Source organism: Panthera tigris, chromosome E1, assembly GCF_018350195.1.
Source record: "Panthera tigris isolate Pti1 chromosome E1, P.tigris_Pti1_mat1.1, whole genome shotgun sequence".
Lineage (NCBI taxonomy): Eukaryota > Metazoa > Chordata > Mammalia > Carnivora > Felidae > Panthera > Panthera tigris.
This window is the reverse complement of record NC_056673.1, coordinates 12,477,872-12,504,912: the sequence shown is the minus strand read 5'-3', so window position 1 is coordinate 12,504,912 and position 27,041 is coordinate 12,477,872. Positions and strand designations below refer to the sequence as shown.

Here is a 27,041-nt window from a genome sequence, read left to right as displayed (position 1 = left end):
GTAGGAAAAATCAGATGAGAGGTGCAGGGGGTATGTAGGGGTGGGGGCTGACCAAGAAAGGCACAGAGAAGTTTCTGGGGGTGCGGCAGAGGGTGGAAACATCCTGCATCCTCACAAGGGCCAGGGTTTCATGTGGATGTAAACTCTGAACAGACTCATTGAATGGTAACTACAGATCTGAGCATTTCACGATATATAAATGATACGTCGAAGCAAATTCAGCAGCATTCCCAGGACGAATGTCCAGTTTTTGCTCTGAGCACCAGCAAACCTAAGGGAAGCATGTGGGGGCGTGGGGCTGGGGGGGGGGGGGGGGAGGGGGCGGAAGCCAAGGAAAATGGTTTGGCGAGGTTGACAGTGGCCTGGACTGGGAAGCAGGCTCAGCTCCTGACCCCAATGGGCACATGACTACCTATCACCTGAGAAGGTGGCTCATCTTGGAAAAGGGGAAGGTCCACCCTCCTTGCAGGACTGGGCGGGACCGTGTATGAGTAGCCTGCAGGCCCCTCCCGGATGGTGAGCGGCAGGCACTGACCTCTGTGGATCACGGACAGCTTGCTGTGCAGATGCTCCAGTGCCCGGACGATCTGGCATCGGCGCAGGAGGAGGAAAGACAGGCTGCGTTACTTCCGGTGGCATCGACAATGACAGACCAGGAAGACCCCTACCCTCGTCCACCTGTCTCCCTCTCCCATACACATGGCCCAGCCCCTCGCTACCCCAGGCTCTTGCTCCCATGCCCCCATTCACCCCGCTGTCATGGCCTTCTTGGTGCAGGCACACCCAGCCTCCTACTTTTCTCCCACCAACCCTAGAGGGCCAAGGTCTCAGGCCCAACCAAGCCTTTACCAGGGAAATGATGTACCCAAGACCCTCAGAGTCCCAGACCTGTGACCCCTCCAAGAGGCTGTCAACACCTCCTACCAGGCTATGGGGTAAAACCTAGCCCTTCTGCAGCATCCCTGGCCCCTCTCCTTCATGAGAACCAGTGGGCTATATGCTTAAGCCATTCCCCTCAGGGAGACATAGGGGAAGCCTGGACAATTACCCCAAAGATTCTGACTCACTACCCTGGCATGGGTATGTTTTAAATGTTCCTGGATGTAGTCAAGATCGAGAAGCACCCTTTTTCCCTCTGGCTGCCAGGATGCTCAAACCCAGGGTTGCTACCCTCCTTTAGAAATGTTCAACCTCAAAAGGTGAACATTATGAATGCTAACCTTCCCCCCAACTTAGCTTGTCCCTCTATGAGCTGTCTCAGGGCATTTTTTGGCATGAGGAAGTTGCAAGTACTAAGTTCTTTCTTTAAAAATGGTCTTGGGGAATCTGGGTGGCTCAGCTGGTTAAGCATCCGACTTCAGTTCAGGTCATGATCTCATGGTTCATGAGTTCAAGCCCTGTGTCAGGCTCTGTGCTGATAGTTCAGAGCCTGGAGCCTGCTTCAGATTCTGTGTCTCCCTTCCTCTCTGCCCCTCTCCTGCTCACACTCTGTCTCTCTCTCTCTCTCTCTCAAAAATAAATAAACGTTAATAATAGTAATAATAATGATAATAAATTGGTCTAGAAAGCTCAGGCCTGTACACAAAGGCCTAGAGGCCTGAGATCTTCCAAATCTGTGTGGCTCTGGGAGCCCCAGCCTCTGGGGTCTCCTCACAAAAAGGCTCTGACCCAGAGCGGGAGAGTCGGGTCCCTGGAGGGCAGTTACCCAGGTTCAGGGCCACACTGGGGACCCACCTATGCCCAAGTTATCACCATTAGGCTGAGCTCTGTGCCTACTGGGGCAGGGCTGGGGCCTCTGGCTATGTAACTGGGACCCCCAGCCCCACCCAAGCCTGAGGCAATTACTTACAGACACAGCAATTTCCCCCAGGATGTCCTCTGGAATGGTCATGTTTTTATCGAGCACTTTCCGGTAGAACTTGTCCAGGGATGTGTCCATGAGCTCCATGCAGATCCACACATCTCCCTGTGGAAGGACACCTGGAGGTCAGCCTGGGTTACCTGAGGCTGTACCTGGGCCTGGACAGCCCGCCCTGGTGCCAGCGTCAGCACACGCCTGCCTCCCCCGTGCCGGTCAGGCCTTCCTACAGACACGTCTGCCTGCCCACCTCAGCCCACAAAGATTTACTGAGCTCCCAGCTCCACCCTTTCTGCCCCCAAAATCTTTCAGCTTCTGCTTCTCCACCTTCCATGCTTGTCCACACTACTAGGTAGGTAGTATACCCACCACCCTTGCCCACCTCTTTTGCCTCTGGTCTCCCCGATCTGATCCCTAATTCCATGGCAGTTTTCTAGAAAGAAGTGACTGAAACACACACCTAATTATGTTCCTCCCAACAAGGGCTCTCAGGATCTGGCTGCAGCTCAGCTCCATGACCCTGCCCTGCAGATCCCTCCTGACCTCAGCCACTGCGGCCCCCAACATGCATAGGTCACCCCAGCTCTGGCCTTGATGGACGGTTCCCTTCTTCTCCTGCAAAGCCCTGCCTCCCCCACACCCTGTTGCCCCACAAACGCCCACCTATCTTTCAGGACAGCCTTCTGGGAAGACTAGGTATGGCATCTCCTTGGGGTACCCACAGGACCCCGTGCCTCCCTGCCAACTCTGACCCTACGTGCAGTGAGGCCCAAGTGTGTGTCCTTCCCCCCAGCAGCAAGGGGATGACCAGCCTGCACCTGGCACTCAGCAGGTGCTGAGCCAATCAGACAGGTGGATAATGAGGGGCTGACTCACAAATGGGTCCACCGCACCCGGGAAAACCGGGAACCCAGTAGATGGTCAGGGAGCATCCCGCGGGAGCCCATCCTTCCGCCATGGCATCACCCTGACCCCTCTCTCATCCCACATGCAGACCTTCCCACAGACTAAGAGTCGGACCCTCGCATACCTCCATGACCGCCCCTACCTGGAGCCCCGCCCTGCCAGCCTGGAGGCCGGTGAAGCACACGGGCAGAGTGAGTGCCAGGCCCTGGGCCACATCACTTCAAACCCATGCAACCTTTCGAGGTGGACACAATTACTGGCCTCATTTCACAGGCAAGGAAACTGAGGCAGGAAGCAGGGGAGCCAGGCAGTTTGGCCTCTGGGCCTGAGCTCTCAAGACCCAGCATGTACCATCTCACTCTTGTGCCTGGCACCTGGCACACAGGGGCGCTCAGCAAGTGTCTGCTGGGGGCCCAGCATGAGCAACAGCGGACCGCAGGCTAGACGGAGTGGGGCAGGTGTGCAGAAGAGAGGTGGGGGTGGGGCAGCGTACCCTGGCACCCACCTCCCACCCTCCCACCAGGGCCGCACCTCTCTGAAGAGGGCCCCATAGAAGGTGACAGTGTAGAAGCAGTCGACCGTGCGCATGTTGATGTCCAAGTCCATGAGCAGACGCTTCTGCTCCTGTGAGTTCACAGTGGCCCGGATCCGCTGCAGGAAGACAGGGTTACGGTTCAGGCGCCACACGTCAGAGGGCGACCACCCCACCAACCCTTCAAGGAGCTTCAAGGGGTGCCCTCAGCCTCCCCTTCAAGGCTCAGCCCCCCATGCCTCCTCCAGGAAGCCTCCCAAGTGTCCCCTCCCTGCCTGGCTGGGGCCCCGCTTACCTTCACGGCCATGATGGTGCCACTCTGGGCATGCCGCACCTTCTCCACCACCCCATAGGCTCCACGGCCCAGCTCTGAGATGGTCACCAGGTCATCGGCCTCCACCTCAAAATTCTTGGGGGACAGAAATGAGAGAAACCACAAGTTAGGAGCCTACCCTCGCACCTTGCCCAGTAGAGAGAGCTGGGGCAGCAGAAATTAAAAACAGCCAGTGAGACCTGGGCTCAAATCCTATACCAACCACCTTCTGCCGTGTGACCTGGGGCAAGTCACTGAACTTCTCAGACTCACGTCACCCTCTACAAAACAGGCATAGCCCCAACGTCCAAAGGCTTCCACAAGGTATAAGTAAGACCACCTATGAAATGCCCCCGGCAGGCACAGCGAGCTCAAGAGATGCCCTTCCCTCTTGTCCCCTAGCCCATTCAGGTGGTAGGACTAAATCTTTCATTCAACCAGTATTTACTGAGCACCTACTATGTGTGAGCTCCTGGAGAGAACAGAACAAGGTCTTGCCCTCACAGTGAGCAGTGTGGCCCTAGGCCCTCTTCTGTAGGGCAGGAAAGAAAGGAATAAACAACTAGATGAGCGGGACAGCACCCAGTGACAAGTGTCAGAGAAGGAAAATTAGCCTGGGAGAGGCTGTCAGCCAAGGGGATGCCTCTACAGTGGGGTCTCTGCCTGGAGACCCTTGGTATCTCCTGTGGGTGAGGCACCGTCCCTGAACCAGGATCTCAACCACTGGTGTCCATGCATCAGGAGGTGCATGTGAAATGCAGGTTCCCAGGTGCTGGTTCTGAGGACAGAGCCAGGAGTCTGCACGTTCCACACACCATTCCCACAGGTGAGGTGGATGCAGGCGGCCCCACGACCCAAACTCTGAGATCAGGAAACTTCACACTGCTCTGGCTCTCCAGGGCTCCACGAGGCAGGCCGACTCTCCCTAGTCCAAATGTGGCGGTCTGAAAGTGGGCAGCCCAGGGCCACACGGCCACCATCTGGAGCGTGAGGCTCCTCTCCCAAGCCCAGCTCCTTCCACCTCCCGGAGCCACCTCCAAGAGGCCCTACAGAGTCAGCGTGGGCTCATCTGTCATGAAGACACTGAGATTCAGAGACATGAAGGCCCCACCCCAAGTAGGAAGCCAGCACCTACCCTGTCTCCGATGGTGATGAAGGTCCGAGAGTCCAGGTTCCGGGGGGGTCTGTGGGGAGGAAGCACACCCCATGAGCCTCAGAGAGAACCACATCCTTCCCCGAGAGAAGGAGCAAACCAGGCTGGCACGGGAGCCAGAGACGCGTCCTGTCCCCGGGAGGCAGCCTGAGGGAGGTGGTGCTCCTCAAGGCACCTAGTCTCAGTCACTGAGCATCTGCCGTACCAGACACAAGGCGTGGCCACACAGACATGGCCGGAGCCTCGCCTTCCCATCTCTGAGATGAGTGAGAAGGGGACACAGAGCGGATGTGCGACGCCTGTGAGCCCTGTGGCCACCCCACCAGGGCCGTCCAGGACACGCTGCCCCCTGCTTGCTCCCCTCCCCTGGGCCCTCTCCAGGCTGAGCCAGGGGAAAAGCTGAGGTGGACTTACGTAGGGTTGGGTACAGGCGGCTTGGACATGCAGGATATCCGCAAATCCTTCTTCCTCTTGGATTTCCCTAAGATGGAGAGAAGGTAAGGCATCTGGTCAGCTCAGTCTATCAACATCCCCTGGGCACTCCCTAGGCCGGACAAACCTGGGGGCATAAACGGCTCAGGCCTTTGGCCCTCAAGGGCTCCCAAGTGCAGACACAGATGCTGAGGGTCAGTGTGGGCAGGGCCCTGATGAGGCCTGGAACCTCTGGGCACCTGCGGGATGTTCCTGGCTCAAGCCCCACTGACCCTCCGGGCAGTGGCCCTCAGGTCCCACTGGGCCCCGGGCAATCACCCCCCCAAACCACCCGAGAAAAGATGGCGCCTCCAGAGTACGCCTCCCGGGAAGGTGGCTCCATTGCAGATCTGTCCCACGGGCCACACATCAGGCTGCCACTGAGCACCCGCCTCAGGGAGCAGGGCCGGGTCTGAGCAGCTGAGGTTTCTGCCGGGGCCCGGTGCTCCCACCCTAGGCAGAAGCCCTGTGTCCTAAAGTTTCTGGTAAGGGTTCAGCTGCGCCCCCTGAAAATTCATGTGTTGAAGTCCTAAGAGTGTCACCCTATTTGGAGATGGGGTCTTTACAGAGACGATTAAGTTAAAACAAGGTCATGAGGGTGGGCTGTAATCCAGTATGACTGGGGTCCTTACGAAAAGGAAATTTGGACCCAGAGACAGGCACGCACAGCTGGAAGGTGAGGAGACACAGGGAGAAGATGGCCACCTGCAAGCCAAGGAGCTCCTAAGGATCCCAGAAGCTAGGAGAGAGGCCCGGAACGGATCCCTCCCTCACAGCCTCAGAAGGAACCAGCCAGCCAACACCTTGATGGGACTTCCGGCCTCCAGAACTGTCAGACAGGAAGTTTCTGTGAAGCCCCCAGCCTGCGGTGCTAAGAAACAGATATAGCCTCCTTCTCCCACTTGTGCTGCTAACCTTGGTGGGGCGGGGGTAGGGGCAGCATCTGAGGCAGAGAGAACTCCTTTCAGATCCCAGCTCTGCTGCCCACCCCTCTTCTGAGCCTCAATTTCCCCATCTGTCACCTTAGAATGCAGACGCCCACCTCAGGGATGGCTGGGAAGCCCGAGCGGACGCAGGCTGGGGAGTTGCAGGCCGAAGCCTGGTGCCTATTTCTGTCCCGCCCCCACGAAGTTCTTGCCTTTGCTGCCCCCTCCAAGAGCACCCCAGGAAGCCCGCTTCCCTCCCGAGGGCTCCGGGCAGGCCTTGAGTCCCGAGGCCGCACCTCCCTCACCCTCACCCTCACCCCTAAGGACGGGAGAGGGGATTCCCTTCTCCAAGGCCCAGTGCCCACGTCTCCTGGGCTAGCTGAGAAAGCGTGGCCGGGTGCCCTAAGGAAGAATCCACATTCTGGAGCGCTGGACGCGGCTGGAGCTGGGCACAGCGGAAGAAGCTTCATTAGGCCACCCTCCCAAAAAGGTACAACGCCACCTCACAGTCAGGAAAGCAAGTTGAGGGACCTCAGGGAGCCCAGCGGTGAGGACCGAGGCAGGCCTGAGTCCCCAGCCCCTGCTCCCAGGCAACCGGGACAAGGAGCTCCATTTTCCAGAGCAGAGAAGTAACTTGTCCAGGCCACCGAGGATGTGGGTGGCAGAGCTGGGACTTGACCGTGACTCCCCGAAACCTCCCAGGGCACTTGCCAGCTCCTGCAGGAGTATCCTTCTCACCTCCCAGGCAATGCCCTGCCGTCGGCTCTGCCCTCCCCGCCAGCCTCACGAGGCCGCCGCAGACATACCACTGGCCACCCAAGGAACTGGGAACTGCCCGAGGCCCTGCACCACCTGCTGTGAGTGTGCACAGAGCACTAGGAGACCTGAGCCCCTGAAGCCACCTCTGAACTGGGTTCAGATCCAGTCTCCACCACACCGTGCTGTGCGGCCTCAGTGCACCATCTGGGAGCCTGGCTTGGGGGCCTGGACCCTGCAGCCGGGCAGAGCCTGACGCCACTGTCGAGTGATGGGATAGGGAAGACGAGGCCCAGCCTCAGCTGTCCTCAGATGAACCACCGAAAAGTAGAACGGCCCCAGCGGGGATGGGGGTCCCAGTGTGTGCACCGGGGTGGGTGGGCAGAGCACTGGGGGTGACGGAGGCAGACACCTGCAGCCTCCCCACAGAAGCCGCCCAAGGCCCTCCAGATGCCTGGCTGCGAGGCAGGTCTGCCTGTGCCCCAGCAGCTGGCGACAGAGCCACAGTCCCAGCCAAAGGCCCTGACCCAGGGGACCCCCATGCCAACTACTAAGTCAGTACCCCAACGGCACAGTCCTCAACCCCAGAGCCGGGAGTGAGCCTGCTCACTCCATTCTGGCCTCAAATTCAAATCCCACCTTTGCCCCTTAGAGGCTGGGTGCCCTTGGGCAAGTCCCCATGCTTCTCTGAGCCTCAGTATCCTCATCCAGACAATGGGGATAAAGAAAGCACCTGCTCAGTAGGCATCACAGAAGGCACTCAGAACAGCACCCTGCTGCCATCAGAGCTACTTGACCCCCCAGCCTGGGCCTGTCCAGGACCAACCCGGAGGCCTCAGGAAACAAGCTTCTACAAATAGTATTCACTGGGAACCACCCTCCGCTCCCTGTCGCTGGGATAAACCAGTCACCTCATCATGAGCCCATGTGGGAGGTGTTTTCATCCCATTTTACATATAAGGCAGTGGGGCCAGTTGTCAGGGGCTGGGTGGGTCTCTCTCTTGTCCAGCGGCAGCAGCAGTCAAGGTCACACGAGTGGCCCTTCCCATCTATTCCAGACGTTCCAACAACCCTAGAGGGAGGAATTCTCAGCCTTGCTTTACTTGAGGAAACCGAGGCTCAGAAGCGAAGATGCTGCACGGGGAGTCAGGGGACCGGCCGGGACTCCCTTCTGGATTGGTCCACTCGGAGACCACAAGGGGCTCGTGGCACCCCGTCCCGCCGGGGAGGAACTGGCAGGCTGCACTCCCCCGCGGGGAGCACTGTGCCATCTTGTGCTGAGCAGAAGTCTAGAGGCTTCCCTGGGTTTCCCTGGGCCCAGCACATTCCACATGGCAGAGGAGAACAGAAAAGCCGAGGCGTGCGGGGCCTTCTGGGTCAGACTTCTGTGCTGGCCCCGGGTCAGGCTACATCACCGCTGACCTCTGGCGTGGGAGCAGGGGCCGCGGGGCCCGAGGCCTGAGGAGGCCACTGGCCAGGCCGGTGCTGCTGACACCGCATTTGGCACGCGACAGCCTCTGCCCGAGTCCAGCTCGGCGCCCCTGCTGAGACTCGGCCCTGGACCCGTCTCCGCCCCTCGAGGCCCGCGTCTCTGAAGCAGGAGCGCCGAGAACACGTGCCCCCTGTAAGGCAGGCTCGTCTGCAAGGTAACTGGCACAGGCTGGGCACTCGGTAGGTGGGCCTATGTGATTGGCCCCTAAACTGTCACTGTAGTTATTATAAGCCTGTCCACGGAGGTAAAAACATCTACCCTACGTAATGAGAATTATGGGTGGCTTTAATTCTTCACTTGAAACTTTTTGTAACCAGAAAGTAAAACATTTTGTGTTAAAAATGAACAACCCACTCGGGGGTCTCCTGGGGCTCATGGCCGCACCCGTGCCCGTACTACCTCGGCTCTTGGCCCTGCTTGCCCCTTGTCTGGCTCTAGCCTATGCACCCATCCCCCACCCCGGGATCTGCGAACGCCGTGAGATGGGCGCCCCCTCGCCAGGCCTCAGTTTCCCTAGCTGTCAAGGGAGCTTCTATGCCTGCGGCCAGGCTGGGTGGGGGAGGAGTAAACAAGAGCTCCCATCTGCCCCTCCTCCCAGGCGGGCCTGAGGGCACAGGCTACTCCAAGCACCTGGGTGGGTGGGTGGGAGGAGTGTGGTCCTGGCCTTCTCACCTACCTGCCCGTCAGGGCCACCTGGCCTGCGTCCGGAGGGACACGCACTCTGTGGGGCAGCTGTGCCAGCTGTCAGAGGGAGTGGGTGAGGCCGCCATGGAGACAGCACAGAAACAGGCCGCGGGCCACCAGCCGCTGCCACCGTCCGTCACACACGTCAGCACTGGGCCCAGATGGCCAGGCAGCCCGGGGCTGCCCAGGTGTGGACTCAATGTGACGACCGTCACCACAACAAACAGAGGTTCACAGGCTGCCACCAGCAAACCACAACAAGCCTGCCAGCCTCAGCTTGCAGGGCCTCTGGCACAGGTGGGCACAATGCCAGGCATCTGTGTGTCCTCGGCCCTCTCCAGTCTCCCAGCGGTACCACGGGCAGAGAGCAAGGAAACCAGCCACTGACCTATGGGACAAGCCAGTGGAGAGAGGCACCCCATGCTCCCACAACTCCTACCCCTGCCTGGCCCTGCTCATCATTCCTTGCATAAGTCACCTTCTTGCCTGTCTCGGTACGTTTGCATGTTCTGTTCTCTCTGTCTAGAACGTTCTTCCCTGCAACTTTGTTCTAGGTGGTATGCGATCTTCACCCCTCGCCTAGTCAGAGAGGCTTTCCTGATCACACCAGCTAAGCCCCCTTGTCCCTGGCTCTCCCTGTGTCCAGCCAGCTTCTCTCCTGTCACGTCTCACAAGTCACAGTTCTACAGCTACTAGCTCAGGAGCAGCTATGGAATTGTTTAGGAGCACCGACTCTAGAGCTAGGCAGCCTGGGTTCAAACTACAACTCTGCCACTGCCTAGCTGTGTGCCCTGAAGCAAGTGTCTTAACCTCTCTGGGCATCATAGACTCCACTGTGCAGCGGGGATAACGGCCCCATAGTTATCCCAGGGCTACCAGGCATGTCCTACCAGGCTATCAGTGCCATGCTGCAGCGGTGGCTGACATGCAAAGATTAGACTGAACCAAACCCACAGGACCCAAAACAACACTAGGCCCTCAGCCCCAGACAGTCACTCTGTTCATACTCTCCGCAGCCCCACAGAATAAAGTGTTTTCCTGTCTGTACCTGTTGTACCGGGGCGGGGGGAGGCGGGGGTCAGAGAGGAGAGGTACCTTGACCAAGGTCACACAGTGGGAGTCTAGCAAGGGGCAGACATAAAGACGGGTCTGCTTAGCTCTAACGAGCAAACATCAACAGAAAGCCTGAGAGAGGGCTCTCCCCACCCCCTGCGTCACCCCTGCCCTGGGACCTTGGGGACATTCCAAATAGACTGGACTGTGCCACTCCCTCTCAGGCTGTGTCCACGGTGGGGGGTGGGGGGCCCTGCCACAGACTCCACTCACAAAGGGAGCCCCCCACCCCTCATCGTGTTCAGTCACGACCCCTCGTTTCCCATGACAAGCGCATTGCTCCCTGCCGCTCCCAAACTGTTACTATTCCTACCCCTACTTTGGGGTACTTCGGGTGCTTCTTGTGGTTTCCGATTCCACCGGAAAAGTCCCAGGCCCTGAGTGTCCGTGCCCGCCATGGAGATGTGGGAGGCCAGATGTCCCAGGGCCACCGATGCCCCCTCCCAGCCTCTGCCCCACTCAGCCTGTCACCTCTGTCCTATGGGAGGGTCCCTCACAGAGAGAGCGCCTCGACCAAACTACTCCCGCGGCGCAGGCAGCTATCGAATAGCTCTTGTCAGCCGGCACGGCACCTGATGCTCAATGCCGCCGACCACTACAGCCATCGCACCGGCCCCACACTTACCGCCCCACGGGCGAGCGCGGCACCCAGTTCACGGACCGGCCCACCGAGGCCCTGCGATGCTCAGCAGGAACGGCAGGGCCGGGCCCGTGCCACCTGTGTCTGAGGCTGCAGTCTCCGCCCCCTGGTACCCTTCCCTCAAAGAGGCCCCTGAGGAGCTGGCAGGGACCACCACCACCAAGTGTCGGCAGGGAGCAAGGACAGAGCCGGCTCTCCCAGGCAGGGGGCCAGTTGGGTCCCCGGCAAGGTGGCGCCCGCTCCCCAAGGTCCTGAAACAGATGAAGGGCTCTCTCATTGACGGGTCCCCTATACACGTGGCACCTGCCAAGGGCACCGTGTACCTCATCTCACAGGCGAACGACGGGCTGCGCCACGGGGGCCGCTCAGCCCATGGCCCTGCCCTGTCTCCTGCTGTGTGCCAGTCACCTGGGCAGGCCCTGGCCTCTGAGGCCCTCGGCATCCCCTTTCCCTTTACCTCTCAGGCCCTTCCTCATCTGCAGAGCACGTTGGGGGGGATTCAGTGCCTGCCTACCTCACAGCATCCGTCCCTCCCTCAATGAGCAGACCGCACCCTGCCCTCCGAGGTCATGCACCAACCGCGGACCTGTGGCGACGTCTGAAGACATTCCGTCAGGGGGTGCTACCGGCATCTAGTGGATAGAAGCCAGAGATGCTGCCCCGCAACCCACGGTGCACACTCAGCACCCACAACTGAGAATGATCCAGCCCAACAGGGCAACCGTGCCAGGGCTACACCTGTGGCCGACAGGAGAGGCAGGACCACAGGCAAACAGCAAACTAGCAAACAACACCAATCTGTATAATGTTTACACAGAATCCCATGCGCGCTAAATGCTCTACAGAATAAAGGGAGCTGGGGACAGGGACCTTTGTGAGGTGGGATTTGAGCTGAGGAGGAGGAAGGAGGAAAGCTCTAGAGCCACGATGGTCCAGGCACAGGAGGCAAGTGCACAGGGACGTGGGCCTAGAAGAGGGAGGGAAGGGGGAAAGGCCGGGACCAGCGGGTGCGGGTGGGAGACCTGGTCTCACCCGGCCTCGCGGGCTGCTCTCGGGGCGCAGGGCACAGAGGGCAACCAGAGTCCGCCCCCTTGCTGCTGGGAGTCGCGTGAGCTCACAGGGCCACCACCTTGAAGGCACCTCGGCACTGTCCAAACGCCCACTGACCCAGAAAAGTGACCTCAAGGAACTCATCCCTAACATACAACTCCCACGAGACAAAAAGAATAAAGAGCCGCCGACACTTGGCGAGCACCTACTGTGTGGCCCGTGCTAAGCATTTAATCACATCTCGCCGGATCCCTTCAGCAACCCCCAGAGGCAGGGATGAACAGGATCTCCATTTTACAGATGAGGACACTGAGGCCCAGCATTTGTAAGGTCAAGAGACTGGCCCAGGGAACTGGCAAGGGTCCAGCAGGCCCCTGGGCAGGATGGGGGGGCGAGTGCTCTCCACGCAGGAGGAGGAATGCAGATTTTGTGAGAGAGAGAAAACGAGGGTCTCTCCACAGAGGATTCCAAGGAGCAGGACACTGCCTTTCTGCACCTTTGAGATGATCCTAACCACGTGTATGAGCTGCTTAAATGCAAGTGAATTTAAATTAAATAATCAGAAAGAAAGAAGCCCTGTGTAAACCTTGTGTCCTGGGCTTCTGTGGGTCTGGGGCTCAGGCTCCTCCTCCCTCCGAAAGGGGTAGCCAGGTTCACCGGTGTCCTTCGTGGGGGCTCTCAGCAGCAGGGCCTGCTGGGAACTGGATGGCGCCTCCGAGGCTGGCCAGCCCGGATCCTGGGGCCAGAGGCCTGGAGGCTTGCACGGGGTCCCATGCCAGGGCAGCAGCAGGACCAGGACTCCGACACTGACCCCAACTTCCTGGACCGGCTCTTCTCCCCGGGGTCACCAGATCCTGGCTTCCCACACCTCAACCGCAGCCACGACAGCACCTCGCAAGCCACTGCGGTGGAGGCCGACAGATAGTGAGTTGAGGAAAGACAGGCTTGGGCACCGGGAGACCTGAGCTGCTGTGTGACCAGGGGCAAGCCACACCCCCTCCCTGAGCCTGTTTCCTCCCTTGATGATCTGGGGAGCGCAAAGACCTTGACCTCCAGGAGAGGACTAGTCAGGGGTTGCTAAGAAAAGGCCGGGGCAGACCTGTGTGACCTTGGGCATTCACTCCCTGCTCTAGGCCGGCGTACTTGTAAAACTCAGGGATGACAACACAACCATGTTGCTGGGTAACCATGACAGCTAAGAAAGATAGTGTACGCCAAATGCCTGGCCCAAAACGGATCGGATCAGCGGCCGCCCCGGCCCAGAGGCCTTCAGTCACCAAGGTGGGCCCCAGACTGCAGAGTGAGGCCCCCAGACCACAGAGCCCACGCCTCGAGGCTAGGGGCAGGGAGGGACGTTCCCTGGTGGCACCTAACCTTCCCAGAGCCCCAGGGAAACGGGCCACTCCTCTTGCTTGGACGCGTGGGCTGAGCTCCTACAGGTCTGCACTTGGGGCCGCTGTGAGATCACCCAGGCCACCCGGAAGCACTGCTGGGCCCCATGCTCCTGCCCCTGCAAAACGGTAGCAGCACCTTCCCTTAGCAAAGACCACGCTTGCTTTTATCATCATTTGTCTCGGAACAAAATCTTACAAAACATGGGGATAACGGAGAGAATGCCTAAATGGGTATTCTTGGTGACAAAAATGCTAATACATAGCTCAAGTTCAATTTCAGCACCGAATGGGCACCTACGGTGTCCCTGAATCTGCCAGGTCTCATCCCTTCTCACCCTCGATAACAGCCTGAGAGGTGGGTGTTTCCATTCCCTTGGTTAATGTGAGAACACTAGAGCCCAGGACATCACAAAGGGAGTCAGGGCAGAGTTGGGCCTCGAACCTGGAAGTCCCCCCAGGCTCACCCAGCAAGGCTCTACCAGCACTACCTTGGGGTCTGCCCCAGGCGGTTGGGGGTGGGGCAAGCTGTGCCTGGAGTAGGGAGGTATGGGGCAACCCAGAAGGCTAAGACACAGACCCGCTGAAGGACAGGGAGGGCAGGACACGCTCCCCAGGCCGCACACCCAGGGCAGTCTCAGGCAGGCCCCCCCGCCCCTGCCTCAGCAGGCGCTGACCACCAACAATGACGACCCACTTAGTGGGAGCCCAGAAATGCTTCTCAGCTCTCTGTTTACTTCCTGATAGAACGCAAACATCTCCACGGACATCCAAGGCCCTTCCCTTGTCGCTTCACACCCGCTGGCTCATGCAACCCTCAGGACACGCCTTGCACAGTGATGCGGATAAGGAAAGTCAGGGCCCGTCAGGGTGTCGCTACACAGGCTGAGCACAGCACAATTTGGGCCCGGGAGTTTAAGATTCGCTTAAAGCAACAGTAACAGCTGCAAACACTCGTCTACACCAACTCCTAGCCAGCCCCCATGCCGAGCACCTGCATAGGCTAATGTAGTGAGTCGTCACAATAGCCCTGCAGTTTCGATTCTAGGAGCATCCCCGTGAGACAGACTGAGGCCACACGGCTCGGCTCGGGAATGGGGGAGAGGGGCGTGAACCCAGCCAGCTGGCTGCAGCCTCTCCCTGCCATTACGTGGCTGTGCAGGCCCCATGGGCCGCAATGGGGGCCAGCCTAGGGATTCTGAAGGACAATGAGCCGAAACATACCCCTCGTACCTTAGCACTAATAAAGAAGCGATTATGACAAAAGTCAGGACGGCTGTAAGGGAGATGCAATACTGGGGGCACTCTGGGGTACAGTAACGTTCAATTTCTTTAGCTGAGTATTGGGTACACAGCACTCATTCACAAAAATACGGCGGTACCTTCTATATACCCTTTTGGTGTCTGCAGTACAGTTACAATTTGAAAGTTTGAAAGGGACGGGCTGCGAGCAGGGCAGCTGGACACCGCCTCCCAGAGAAGCCGGGGCGGCCCCTGGATGCCAGCTCAGCCACAACACCCCAGAAAGGGACAGGGTGACAGGGACCTGCGCCCGAGACTGGGGGTAGGGAGGAGAAAAGCCCCCTCAGGGTGAGCCTGGTGACCCTCTCCCGACTTGGATACAGCCCCCGGGCTTGCCGTCTGTGAGCGGCAGAGGGGCCTTTCGGGTTGCCACTGCCCAGCCCCATCTGTTCTTCATGACCTTTGTGTGAAGCTTTTGGGGGCTTCCGTGGTCAGTGCTGGGGAGGGCATCTACAGACACAGCTGGGCAAGCAAGCCTGACTTGTGTGCGCAATGCCGACAAGGAAGGCCAAGGGGAAGCATGGGTGGTCCCTGGAGGCTGCAACCCCAACGCCGGGAGCTGAGCGGAAGGCAGGCGGGTCTCATCACCCCCATCTGTGCGGGGGAGGGCTCTCTGTGTGGCACCCTCTGTGCTGCCCCCCGGTGTTCCTCCTCTGGGACCCAATCATGACACACGGCACCCAGCCTGAGACCCTGACGACACTCCACATGGCCACCAAGGCCCTGCACCCAGGCAAACCCTGCATCGAACTGCTCCCCCCTTCACCTCGGCCCCCCGTCCACTCATACACTTGGCCTTGGATCTGGACTCTCAGAACCGTGACTCCCAAGGCCTCCTCCTGCACCCCAGGCAGAACTCTGTGAGAGCCAGGGTGCTCCTCGCTCACCCCCTGTATCCCCACAGCCAGCACCATGCCTGGCAGTGATGAAGTTCCACCAGCTAAGGGGCTGGCCTAGAAAGTCCCCATCCTCCTGATTCCCTGCCCCACGCCTCCCTATGCTCAAGGGAGGCGGACCTGAAAAAAGAGGCCAGCACCCAGTCCTCTCTGTTCCCCACAGGCCCTCCCCAGGAAGGCCCAAGAGGCAATGGGAGCCCCAGCTCCAGCTCGGGCACCAGTGGGGAAAGGGCCTGGTACATTCTGCCGACATTACAGGACCCTGCAGCCACAGAGTCCCACGTCACAGGGCTTATGAGTCTGTCACCAGAGGTCAGGGTCCTACTTATTCATCCATCAATGAACACCTTTCATGACCATAACAATAAGAAAATAACAGCAGATGCCATTCGTTAGGCAAACACTATCTCCAATCTTTACCACCACCCTGCAAGGGATGGGTGTTTACTCCCACTTGGCAGAAAAGGAGACTGAGGGTCAGAGAGGGCACATGAGGAAGTCAGGAAGCAGCGAAGTGAGTCAGAATTTGAACTCGGCCTGTCTACCCTCTAAGCCCAGGCTCTGCACCCCCTTCCTATCTCGCCAGGGCTCTTTAGGGACTGAGGACAGTCTTGCTGGCCCATTACCTGACACTTAGCAAGGGTGGAATGAGGCTTTCCACAGCCATCCTTGTGGCTGCTAGCAAGACAGGAGAGGTCCCTATTCCCATTCTGCAGGTGAGGAAACGGAGGCCTCTCATCTGAAAGGTAGGCCATGCCCAGGGGACTGAAATCACTTACAGAGTGCAGTGAATGTAACTTTTCCAACATCACACAGCAAAAGAGACCGAACTGAGATTTGACCACAGGCACCCCCACCCTGTCTTTCGGGACTTCAGGCCAACCCTGCACCCCCTCTCCTCCCCCGCATCCCGGAGCCCCCAGCAGCGCATCTGAGCCTGAGGGTTCCCTGGGCCGAGGGTGGTGAACAGCCGCCGCCACCTGCTTCTGTTCCGTGAACAAGAGGAAGCAGGGCCCTTGCCTAACAGAGGAAGTTCCTGGGCGGGGCGGGAGTGGGTCCAGGAGGGCCTGCCCAAGGGTCCCGGCCCAGTCTGAGGTCCAGGAAGGGGGCCACCTCTGATGCCCATCTCAGGGCTAGACGTTGACCTGAGAGGTCGGGGCTCACAGCCCCCTACCCATCCGCCAGCCAGCAGGCATCGCCCCTTTAAGCAGCAGCCAGTTGGGCTGGCATGCCCGGCGGGTGAGTCAGCACCCAGTGCCCGCTGACTCACCCACCGGAAGCCTCCCGCTGCCCCAGCCCTCTCCCCACACAGGCAACTGAGAACTTTGCTCCTTTCGGGCCCCGAGCCACGGGCTGGCTGATAGAGAGTTTCCTGTGCGTCACGCCAGGGGTGGGGGAAGTCCCCAAGGTGTCACCCTCCAGTCTTTCCGACAGCAGGGATGGGACAGGATGGGGGTTGAGGGGGGACAGTGGCCATGGCAGGCAGGACCGGGACACGGTGCTCCTGAAGCCTCAGTGCCCGCACTGGGCGGCCGGGAGCCATGGGAAGATCAAATATGAAGTGCCCGCACTGGTGGCACTCACAGTGCAGCGGGGACAGTAACAGGGTACATGTGGTACCCCCGAGGACAAGCGTGGCTTGAAGCAGCAGACCCAAACCACGCCAGCTAAACGTGCCCCTGACCACTGGCCCCAGTGCCAGCTGCCCTCAGCCTCTGACCCCAGCCCAAGATGGCATGTGCGAGAGGAAACTGGGGAAGACCAGCAGGGCTGTGGGACCTGGGGTCTCATGGGCTCATGGAAAACTCCCCAGGCCTGTGGCACAGAGGATGGAGCAGGGCCCCAGCTGCAAGGCAGGAAGGTCAAAAGGAAAGCTCCCTTAAGGTCAAGTGCCAACCACGCCCTGTTTTGTTCAAATTCCTCTGAGAAGGTGGAGAAGAGCACAATGCTGGGGGCCCTGTGCCCAGGCCGGGAAGGGCAGCCAGGTGAGAATCCCAGCTCTCTGGACTCAGTCCAGCCGCTCCCCTTGTCTGACCCCAGTTTTGTCATCTGTCAAATGGGACGGACTGCGGTGAATATAAAATGTGCCGACTGTAGAGGGCTGTGTACACGAAAGGCATCACCTCTGGCTCAGTCCTTCCCCTGGGTCAGGCATGGCCTGGGGGAGACGCCTATGAGACAAAGACATCATGGAGAGTGCCACTAGCTGGGACAGTGGGACGGTGGGATGGCGGTTGGCAGGGGGCAGCGGGGCGGGAAGAGGGAGCCACCCAGCAGCTCAGCTCAAGCATCTAGAACAAGAATGGAACACAAAAGAGGACTGGGGAGACCTTTGGAGATAGACAGTCCTAGATAGGACCCTAGCTCCACCTGTCACAGCTGTATGACCCAGGCAAGGCACTGAACACCTCTGAGCCTCAATAAATGGGGCTGTGAGAAAGAAATGAGAGAGTACCTGGAACAGGGAAAAAAGCTTGATAAGTGGTAGCTGTCAGGATTTTTGTGAGGTGGTATCGCGGCTCCCCACCACATCCTTCCGCAGACCCCAAAGAGGTTGACGGGGTCCCTAAGCCTTGCAGAGGCTCCTGACCCTCCATCTAACCCACCCACCATCATCTATTACCCGGACCCACAAAATGGAATTTCATCCCAATTCTCTCTCTGCAGAGAGAGGCTCAGAGAGAGCAACACCAGGACTCCAGTCGCACAGCGTATGGGGACCAAGCAGTGCCTCTCCAAAGTCCCTTTCCCCTTCACACCTGTGACCTCTCTACCTTCACAATTCTACAGCTTTAACTTTTATTTGGACGAGGCATCCCCCCCTGGAAGAGCTGAAAGGGCATTCAGAGACAAACATTGCTTCCGAGCTCTTCCTTCTGCCCATGAAAACACTGTGGCCCAGAGAAGGTGGGGGACCTGCCCTAGGTCCCCCAGCACCGACCAAGCCAGGCACACACCCCAAGCTGGAGAAGTGAAATGTCTAATTTCCTGGGTCTCCAGAACGGAGAAGCTTATGATTTCCCGGTTCCCGAGCTCCACGAGGTCTGTGCAGTCCAAGTCCCTCCCCAGCCACCTCCCCCCTTGAGTGCCTCCTGAGTTACTCACAGCGGTTGGGCAACGGTCAGGGATCCGGCCTCCCACTTACGTAAGACGTAATTACCCTGCCCACCGGGCCAGCAGGGCTCTGGCCCACAGCCACCACAGCCGCTGGCAGCAGGGGCAGAGAAGGACCCGTGCCCTCCCCAGGACCCCACATGCCCTCCGGCTGCCGGGGCCCCTCCAGAGAAAGAGAGGTAGGAACAACCTCTGATCAGAGGCCCATTAAGTGCCATGTGTTACTTTTCTCCACCTCACTCTGCAGCTGCAAACAGAGGCAAGGCCTTGACACTGCAAGACTGAGGCCTTCCCAGCAAGAAAAATGGTAAAACCGGGGGTGCAGCAGCTGTCCCTCCCTAAGCTCCTACTATGTGCCAGGCACCATGCTGAGTTCCTTGTCTCCTCAGCCATGCTTGCTTAAAACTCTTCAGTATTGGCTACCTCGTATCATATCCAGAACGCCACACAAGGTAGGTGTGATTACTCCCATTTTGCAGATAAGGAAACTGAGGCCCACAGACACTCCTGCTGCTGGGGTGAGGCAGCAGCAGGTTTAGAGAGTCAGGAGGCAGCCCATTCATTACAGCTATGTCCGGTTTGGAACTCTTACACAGCCCAGCCTGCTGAGGCTCCCACATGCCAAAAACATCCTTTCCTCTTCCTGCAAAAAAAAAAAAAAAAAAAAAAAAAAAAAAATCCCCCTTTCACCCTCCAAGTTCCCACCCCCACCCCCACCCCCGCATGACAAATCCTGCTGCCGCCCGCAGCCGCCACCTCACAAAAATTTCCAGGAAGGCCAGCTACTTGGAGAAGACAAGAGCAAGCCCACTGCACGGCCAGCACGCCGGCCTAGTAGTAGCTGGCCCGGGACCCAGAGGCAGCAGGGACAAGCCTGGTATCGATCAATCCTGGAGACACAGGGGAGCAAAAAGCAGTGAGGTCCCCAAGTGCAGAGAGAAACTTGCAAGTCAAGACAAGGAGAGCTGATGGAGAGGGCGCTGTGTGTTAGGGCAGGCTGGGAGGACAAGAGAGGTTCCTGGGGGACAAGGCTGCAGGGCTGCAAGCCCACCAGGGACGGGGCAATGTGGGGCCTACAAGGATGGAGAGAGTTAGGGGAGAGGAGAGAGTTCTTAGCTGGAGTGTAGCCAAGGCACTCACATGGTGGGGGCGGGGGGAGGGGGGGGTGAGGGGGGTGAGGGTGGTTACAGTGATTCCCCAGCAGGGCAGCACTGCTGGGGTGTCAGTTAAATCCCAGTCTGGCTACAGCCCTGGGACCAGGGAGTGGACGGAGAAGGAGGGGGGAGGCGGCTGGGTGCAGGATCACAGTGAATCCCCCTGAATCCAGCTGAGGTGCCCACGTTGGGAGAATTCATGTTCTGGGTGCAGTTAAGGCCTAAATGAGGAGGTCAGAGTGAGGTTTCTGACCTGGAGCGGGGTAATCGGAATAATCAGAAGGAGATCCTAGCTTGAGTTCGGGCCCGAATGCAGTCCCAAGGCCTAAACTGTGGGTCCAAGTGAGGTCTAAGCTGAGACCGAGACGCAAATAGGGACGGCTTCTGGGCCGATGTGCTGCGTGGGTCCTGTACGGTATGGAATGGGATCACACAGACGGAGGTCGGGGTTCGCAGCCCGGGCCCGGATTGGGCGCGGGGGCGAAGGGTCAAGTCGCGCTCCCTAGCAGGGGCTCCTACCTTTGGTCGGGGGCATGCTGGAGGGCTGACTGGAGGCGGGCGACTCCATGGTGCAGGCGGGTCCAGGGGCAGCGGAAGGAACTAATCGAGAGGACGGCGGGCTCTACGCGGACGGAGAGTGCTCATGGCTGCGGGCAGGGGGCCCGGGCGCGGTGGCGGAGCAGAGGCGGCGGCGGCGGCGGCGGTGGGGGCGGCGGCGGCGGCGGCAAATACGCGTCCGCGACGGGCGGTGCCGGAGCCAGACTGGGCAGCGCCGCTGGGGCCCCGGCCGGACGGCGCCGACATCGGCCCCGCCCCCGCGCGTCGATTGGCCCGTCAGTCTCCAGGGCCCGTCCCCTGCCTATCCAACGCCGGCGTTGCCCTGCCTGTCACGCACAAGCCTTGCCCCTGCTGGCCCCAAATCGGGCTCCTCCCACTGTCTGTCAAGCCCCGCCCCCCGCCCGGGAAACCCAGGCCCGCTCAGGCTCTGTCCCCTCCTAGGCTGGAGCGGTGTCCCTCCCGCTGCCTGTCAAGACGCAAGCCCCGCCCACTCCCCGGGACTCGCAGAGCGCGCCTGGCGCCTGTCAGGCTCTAGGCCCCGCCCCCGCGCTCTCCCAGGCCAGTCGTGCTCTGCCAGTGAGCTTTGTGGGCCCGTCTGGGGTGCGTAAGCTGGAAAAAAACCCCAGCTATACTGGGGTGGCGGGGCTGGGGCCCCCGGGAGCGGGAAGGCAAAGTGCTGTGCAGGGGTTAAAAGAGCGTCCCCGGGGCGAGACCTGGGTTCAGATGCCTACTTGGCGGTGACCTTGGGCAAGTCAGGTAACCCCTGAGCCTCGGGTTTGGCCTGTGTGAAAAAGCAACCATAACAGCCCTGCCTCCTGGCGCTGGTCAGAAGGAGACCCGGGCTTTAGTGGACTATCATTGGTTGACTGAATGTTGTAAAACGCTGAAAGCACGGTGTCTGGCGTGCGCACATCTATTCCCTGCTTCTGCAAACATCCACCGAGGGCCTGATGTGTTCAGGCACCGGGAAATGGGTGGAGATACAGTGGTGAACTTTGTGGTACCTAGCGAGAGGTCAGTAAATGTAACATTCATGGTCATGTCTTTACTGCCCCTTCTTCTCTACCTGGCAGGGAGTAAGGTGTTTCTCTTCTCTGCTCTTGGGGCCTCAGTCTATATGTACAGACTGTATAATGTATAATGCAGACAGACCAGTCCTCGCTTGTGCTGCCTGCCACATGGAGTCTAGGGGCATTTTAGGAGCCACTGACCAATCTGGCCCTGGGATCAAGTGACTCAGATGGAAAGCCATGGGCTAGTGAGGGCAGGAAGCGCTTGGCAAGGGTCAAGGGGTCAGCCCCTTGCCTCTGGGCAGGCATGAGTGTGTGACCTGCCAGGGACCTCACGTGAGGGAAGCAGATTCCACCACCTGCTAGAAATGCTTGGAGCAGGGAGCTGACCTCTGTCTGCTCATTTGTAGAAAGGGGTGACCCCTGCAGAGCCCCACCCACACAGTGATGGAGAGGGCCCGATGAGATAAAAAAGGGGGGGATATGTTATAATTATCATTATTCTCTTCCTGTGTCTCTCACTCACCCTTTCCAGGAAGTGGACAGAAAGTCATGATCTGTGGACTCAGACAGGTACGGGTTTGAGTGTCAACCCTGCCACTTACTAGAAGTCATGGAACAGCTCCATGCCTCAGTTTACTTACCTGTCCCATGGGGGCAGTGAGGCCTGTCTGAAATTAGTTCACGAGCTGAGGCTTGGAAGTATCCGGCTTAGAGCCTGACACTTCCTAAGTGCCCAGGAAATATACTGTGGGCCACCTCCTCCAGGAAGCCACCTCAGCCTTACCACTCCTGGGTGTCTGGAGCGCTCTGTTCCAAATGGGCCATGTGACCTTGGGCTAGTCATTTCATCTCGGAACCTGCTGCTTATCCATCTGGAAAGTGGGCACCCAGCAGCAGCTACCTCCCTACCAGGACCACAGGCCTGGTCCGGCGGGTTTTCTAGGTTCAGGCCTCTGCCATCCACTTGGACTTCCATGCTTCCCATACTCCCCCTCGTCCTCTCTGTTCCTTGCTAGGTTCAAGGGTCGTAGTGCTGTCCCTCGAACATGCCAGTACCGGTCCTGCCTCGTAGGGCCTTCACCCTCGCTGTTTCCTCTGCCTGAGACACCTTTCCCCGCCCAGATTCTGGGGGTGGCTCCCTTCCAGCCTGCAAGCCTCCGCATAAATGAACTCCTCTAAAAGGCCTTCCTGGTCATGCCCCCAAATCCGCGGTTATTCTCTGCACAGCGCTCGGGCCACCAATGCCTTTCCTATTTGCTCTGTTTTTAAGCCAGCTCTCCCTCTAGACCATCGGCCCTTCCTGGGCAGGAATCTTGCCCACTCATCCCCTGCCACAGTCCTGATGCACAGCCCCGGGCCTGGTGCATAGTAGGTGCCTAATAAGTACCTGAGGAATGAGCAAAGAGGATGAAAAGCACGCCACAGACATCGATGAGGTGACTCCAGTCCCGTGCCAGCCTCCCAGGCACCCATATGACTCAGACAAGGCCCTTCAGTTGGAGGAGTCGACGGTTAGTCAGGGAGCCTGACAGCCCAAGAATCACAAAACTCCGTGTGGGGCGCTATAAATAGATGCCCGAGCAAGAGTCTCAGGAAGGTGCCAGACACCGCCTGGGTGAGGTCAGGGAAGACTCCTCAGAGGAAGTGACTTTGAGACGGACCTTTAAGAATCCATAGGGGGCGCCTGGGTGGCTCAGTCGGTTAAGCGGCCGACTTGGGCTCAGGTCATGATCTCGTGGTCCGTGAGTTCGAGCCCTGCGTTGGACTCTGTGCTGACAGCTCAGAGCCTGGAGCCTGTTTCAGATTCTGTGTCTCCCTCTCTCTGACCCTCCCCTGTTCATACTCTGTCTCTCCGTGTCTCAAAAATAAATAAAACGTTAAAAATTTTTAAAAAAAGAATCCATAGGAGCATGTCGGGCAGAGAAGCAAGGAAGAGTCTCCCTGGGAAAGGGGCTACGTATGAGGGCCAGACTGGGGCGCAGAGCTGCGTCGCTGCCACGGCGGAAACACCACGGGAGGGCTTCTTCTTCTCTTCCCGGCTAGTCACCGCAACATCTGCGGGCCACCCTCCGCCTCTAAGGAGCACAGTGAGGCTGAAGGACTCCACGATGCCCCAGAAACCAGAAGGGGTATTTGATGGGGTCACAACAGGTTGCCTCGTACCCCGACTCCGAGAACAAAAGTCCCAAACACCCCTGTCGGTAGACTCAGGGAAACTGAGACACAGGGAGGAAGAGGGTTAGGAGGTGGGTGTGAGCAGAGGTGGGAGGGACCTGGAATGGCAGAGGACTGGAAAGACACGATGGTCTGAGCCCAGGATTGGGGAAGCTCACTCATTCATTCATTCAACAACAATCTGTTGAGCACTTACTCCGTGCCTAGCACCGAAGGCACGACAATTGAACCAGACAGACACAACACGACTCCCTGCCCTCGGCAAGGTGATGGTCTGGTGGGCAAGCCAGACAAGCAAAATGCCTAAGTCACTTTGCAGTCTGTCAGTGGATAAGAAGTGCTATGGGACAGAGGAGGGAGGGAGACAGGGAGTGAGTCTGGGTGTGGGGGCCGTACTTCTAAAGATGGAGGGCCGGAAAAGCCTCAGCGGAAGGTGCCGTGTAAGCACAGAGCTGAGGTGGTGAGAGGGGAGTCATGAGGATGTCCGAGAGAAAGGCACGCAGGCGGAGGGAACAGCGGGTGCAAAGACTCTGAGGTGGATGGCTTCTAGGGGAATAACAGTGTGGCTGGAGTAGTGGGAGATGGGGGCCCCTGTTCTCACCCATATGGATCTCTTGTACATTCTCACACACTCTTACGCAAAACCCCACAAGCCCCCTTTCACACCTGTATAAGTACGCACACCCCCAAATACCCATGCACACAGGAACACAGCAAGGGGCACAAGTGTGACCATGAGTGTGGAGTGGCCACACAGCTGCAGAAACAGCCCACAGGCACAGCTGTGCCCACACCACCCTGACACCAGCGGAGGCCTCCAAGGTTGCTGACACACAGCGCCCTCTGGTGACCATTTCTGGCATGGTGGCCGGACGCCTGCCGGTCACTTCACGGAGCCCTGGGCAGCATCGGCCACCCTCTCTCCTCTTCCTCCTCCTTGCTTTGCTTCCTGCCCCCAGTTCCTCCACACCACAGCCAGAGAGCGCCTTCCAAAAGACACGGCGACCCATGTCCCAAACCTGCCAGGGCTCCCTAAGTGGGGAACTTCCCCAGTCATCTCCCCCTTCCAGCCACTGCCAGCCCAAGTTTCCTCCTTTCTTTGCAAAAGCTGTTCCCTTGGCCAGGAAGGCCCTGCCCTGCCTTCTCCACCCGATGCATTCCTACCCTCCTTCAAGGCCCAGTTGTGAAATCGAAAGGGGAGGCTTTCCCTGACACACACCCCCTGCACCTCCACCCCAGCCCTCTCATCAAGGACCCTGGCTCTGCCAGTGGCTGCTCCCCCATCTGCCTCTCCACTGAACTTGCGCTCCTCCAAAGCGGGAGCTGGGACTGGGTCCTTCAGGCCCAGCACAGCGCCAGCGGGTGCTTCAAGGCCGTGGGAAGTTCCCCGGGAAGAGTAGGGCAGCAGGTGGGAGCCTGTTACTCAGGATCAGGCTCTGAAGTTACAGTGTACAGAGCAGAATAGTGAGGGGAAGGCAGGGGCTCACCTCCCTTGTTTACATTGTCACCACTCTCAAGTATCAGAAGGTGAGCTCCTACAAGCTCAATGACTCTGCTAGCAAAACAGCAGGTACTATTTTTAGAGCACCTACTGTGTGCTAATCCCTCAAAGCACATCATCTCGTGGACTCACTATGATGCAAGACGCGTGAGGGCAGCGACTTTGCTTTGGCCCCTGCACTGTCCCCAGCCACACAGGCGCTCAGTGAACGACTGTGGAATGGAGAAAGGCTCACAACACGCCAGCAAGATGCATACTAGCATCACCATCTCCATTGAACAGAAAGGAAAACCGAGGCTCAGGGAGATGCCTAAAGCAGCTAGTAATGGCAGACCTATTGTTGAAACGGGCAGATGGAGACAGAGTCTCCCTGCCTTTTCTGCCCAAGCTTCCATTAAATGGGTTGCAACATCCTCCTCCTGAGCAAAACAGTTGTCCTTAAGCTCTCGCTACTGCTTTCTGGAAAAATGCCGAGCTCTTTGCTCCTGACGGAGCACTTGGGTCCGTCCAAGCCAGTATTCTGCAGGGAGGGACGTCCCAGGAACATGTCAAGGTGCTCAGGGGCTCTGGACACCCAGGAGCCTCAGTCCAGAGCCTGTGTGTCCCCAGGTCCTCCAAAGTGGCACTTCCTGCCCAGGAGGCAGGGACAGGTGTTGAGGGACACCTGTCACACTCCAAGGCTGAGATTTAACGTGACCCAGCGAGGTCAGCACGGTTAGACTTCATCTCACAGACAAAGAAACAGAGGCCCAAGGCTTCAAGCAGCTTCCTGATTCTCAGTGCCAGGAAGAATGAAACCAGACGTTTACCCAGATCATCAGGACAGCCTACTGTGTATCAGGCATTTTACTAGAAGGTTCATGCTTGTTATCTAAAATCCAGGACGTCGGAGTTGTCCTTATCACCAGGGTATGGGGGAGGAGTGCAAACATAGAGACAAGCAAGTTGCCCAGCCTGACCAAGGAGGAGAGAGGCAAGCTGCATCCAGATCAGGCCAACTCCATGACCTGGGAACACCCCAATATCCGCCTGCAAAGACTGCTTTTGAATCTAAAGGGCGTCCTAACTCCCCCAGGAAGGAGCTGAGTGACCTTGAGCCAACCACGTGTCTCAGGCCTTGAAGATTAGCGCACCTGTTCTCTTCAATGCTTCTGTGCCCTTTCAGCCATCCCCAAGCCTAGACTTACATCCTTCCTATGACAAGGGTCTCATGCCCTCACTGGAAGTGTCTTCTGTTCCTAGGAACTTCTGACCATTACCATCTTCTTCCTTAAGTCATGCTGAACTTTGCCTCTTGGAGATTCCAAACTTAAATCCATCCATCCATTTGACATATATTTACTGAGCATCTACTTTGGCCTGACCCCATGTTCAGGACTGAGGAGACAGGAAAAAACAAGATATACAAGGTCCCTGCCTTCATGGAGCATAGCTCTGGGAGAGGTTGAGAAGGAAGGCAATACATTAATGAAAGTAAATACATAAAATAATTTCAAATAGTGGGGCTATGAACAAAAAGTAAAGCAGGGTGATGTGGCAGAGAGGCACCATTAGACAGAGTGGTCAAGGAGGCCTTCCTGGAGGAAGTACCTTCTGAGCTCAGACTTGGGGATAAAGAAAAGCCATGTGAAACCGAGGGTAGGAGCTGATTTAAAATGGTCCATGGTACACAGTAGGAGCTCAGAGAAAGGTGAAGGGGACTTCTAGTTAATCATGAACTGAATGGGGATATTTTTCTCTTTTCTCTCCCAAAACCCCTCTAAAAGGACAATAAAATAAAATGAAATAAAATAAATAAATCCTTAAGGCACAAATTCACAAGGATGAAGAGAATAAGAAAGTCAATGACAGGGACAAGAGGAATCCACAACATTTTTGAAGCTAAAAAATGAATAGACAAATAGCAACCAACTTAGAGAGTGGAGGAGAATAAAATCAGGGGTTTCAGAGGAGGGGGCCAATCCGAAACCAGACCACGGACATGACAGACTCTTAGAAACACTCAGCCTGAGAGGCACCAGGTCCTTCTGGAGGTGGAGGGGC

At 58.1% G+C, this 27,041-nt stretch overlaps 1 protein-coding gene across 1 annotated transcript in view; it reads right to left on the bottom strand.

Annotated features, from left to right (window-relative positions):
- The window catches only part of MAP2K3 (mitogen-activated protein kinase kinase 3), a 29,405-nt gene extending 8,905 nt beyond the window's left edge, over positions 1–20,500 (bottom strand). Inside the window, exons 1-7 of the mRNA XM_042966325.1 lie at positions 20,271–20,500; positions 5,177–5,243; positions 4,745–4,793; positions 3,592–3,705; positions 3,296–3,415; positions 1,850–1,966; positions 536–587 (exon numbers count right to left, since the gene is read on the bottom strand). Coding sequence (XP_042822259.1) covers positions 536–587; positions 1,850–1,966; positions 3,296–3,415; positions 3,592–3,705; positions 4,745–4,793; positions 5,177–5,243; positions 20,271–20,319 — 568 coding nt within the window. The 5' untranslated portion in view covers positions 20,320–20,500. The remainder of the gene's footprint in view (positions 1–535; positions 588–1,849; positions 1,967–3,295; positions 3,416–3,591; positions 3,706–4,744; positions 4,794–5,176; positions 5,244–20,270) is intronic.
- Between the last annotated feature and the right edge of the window lie 6,541 nt (positions 20,501–27,041).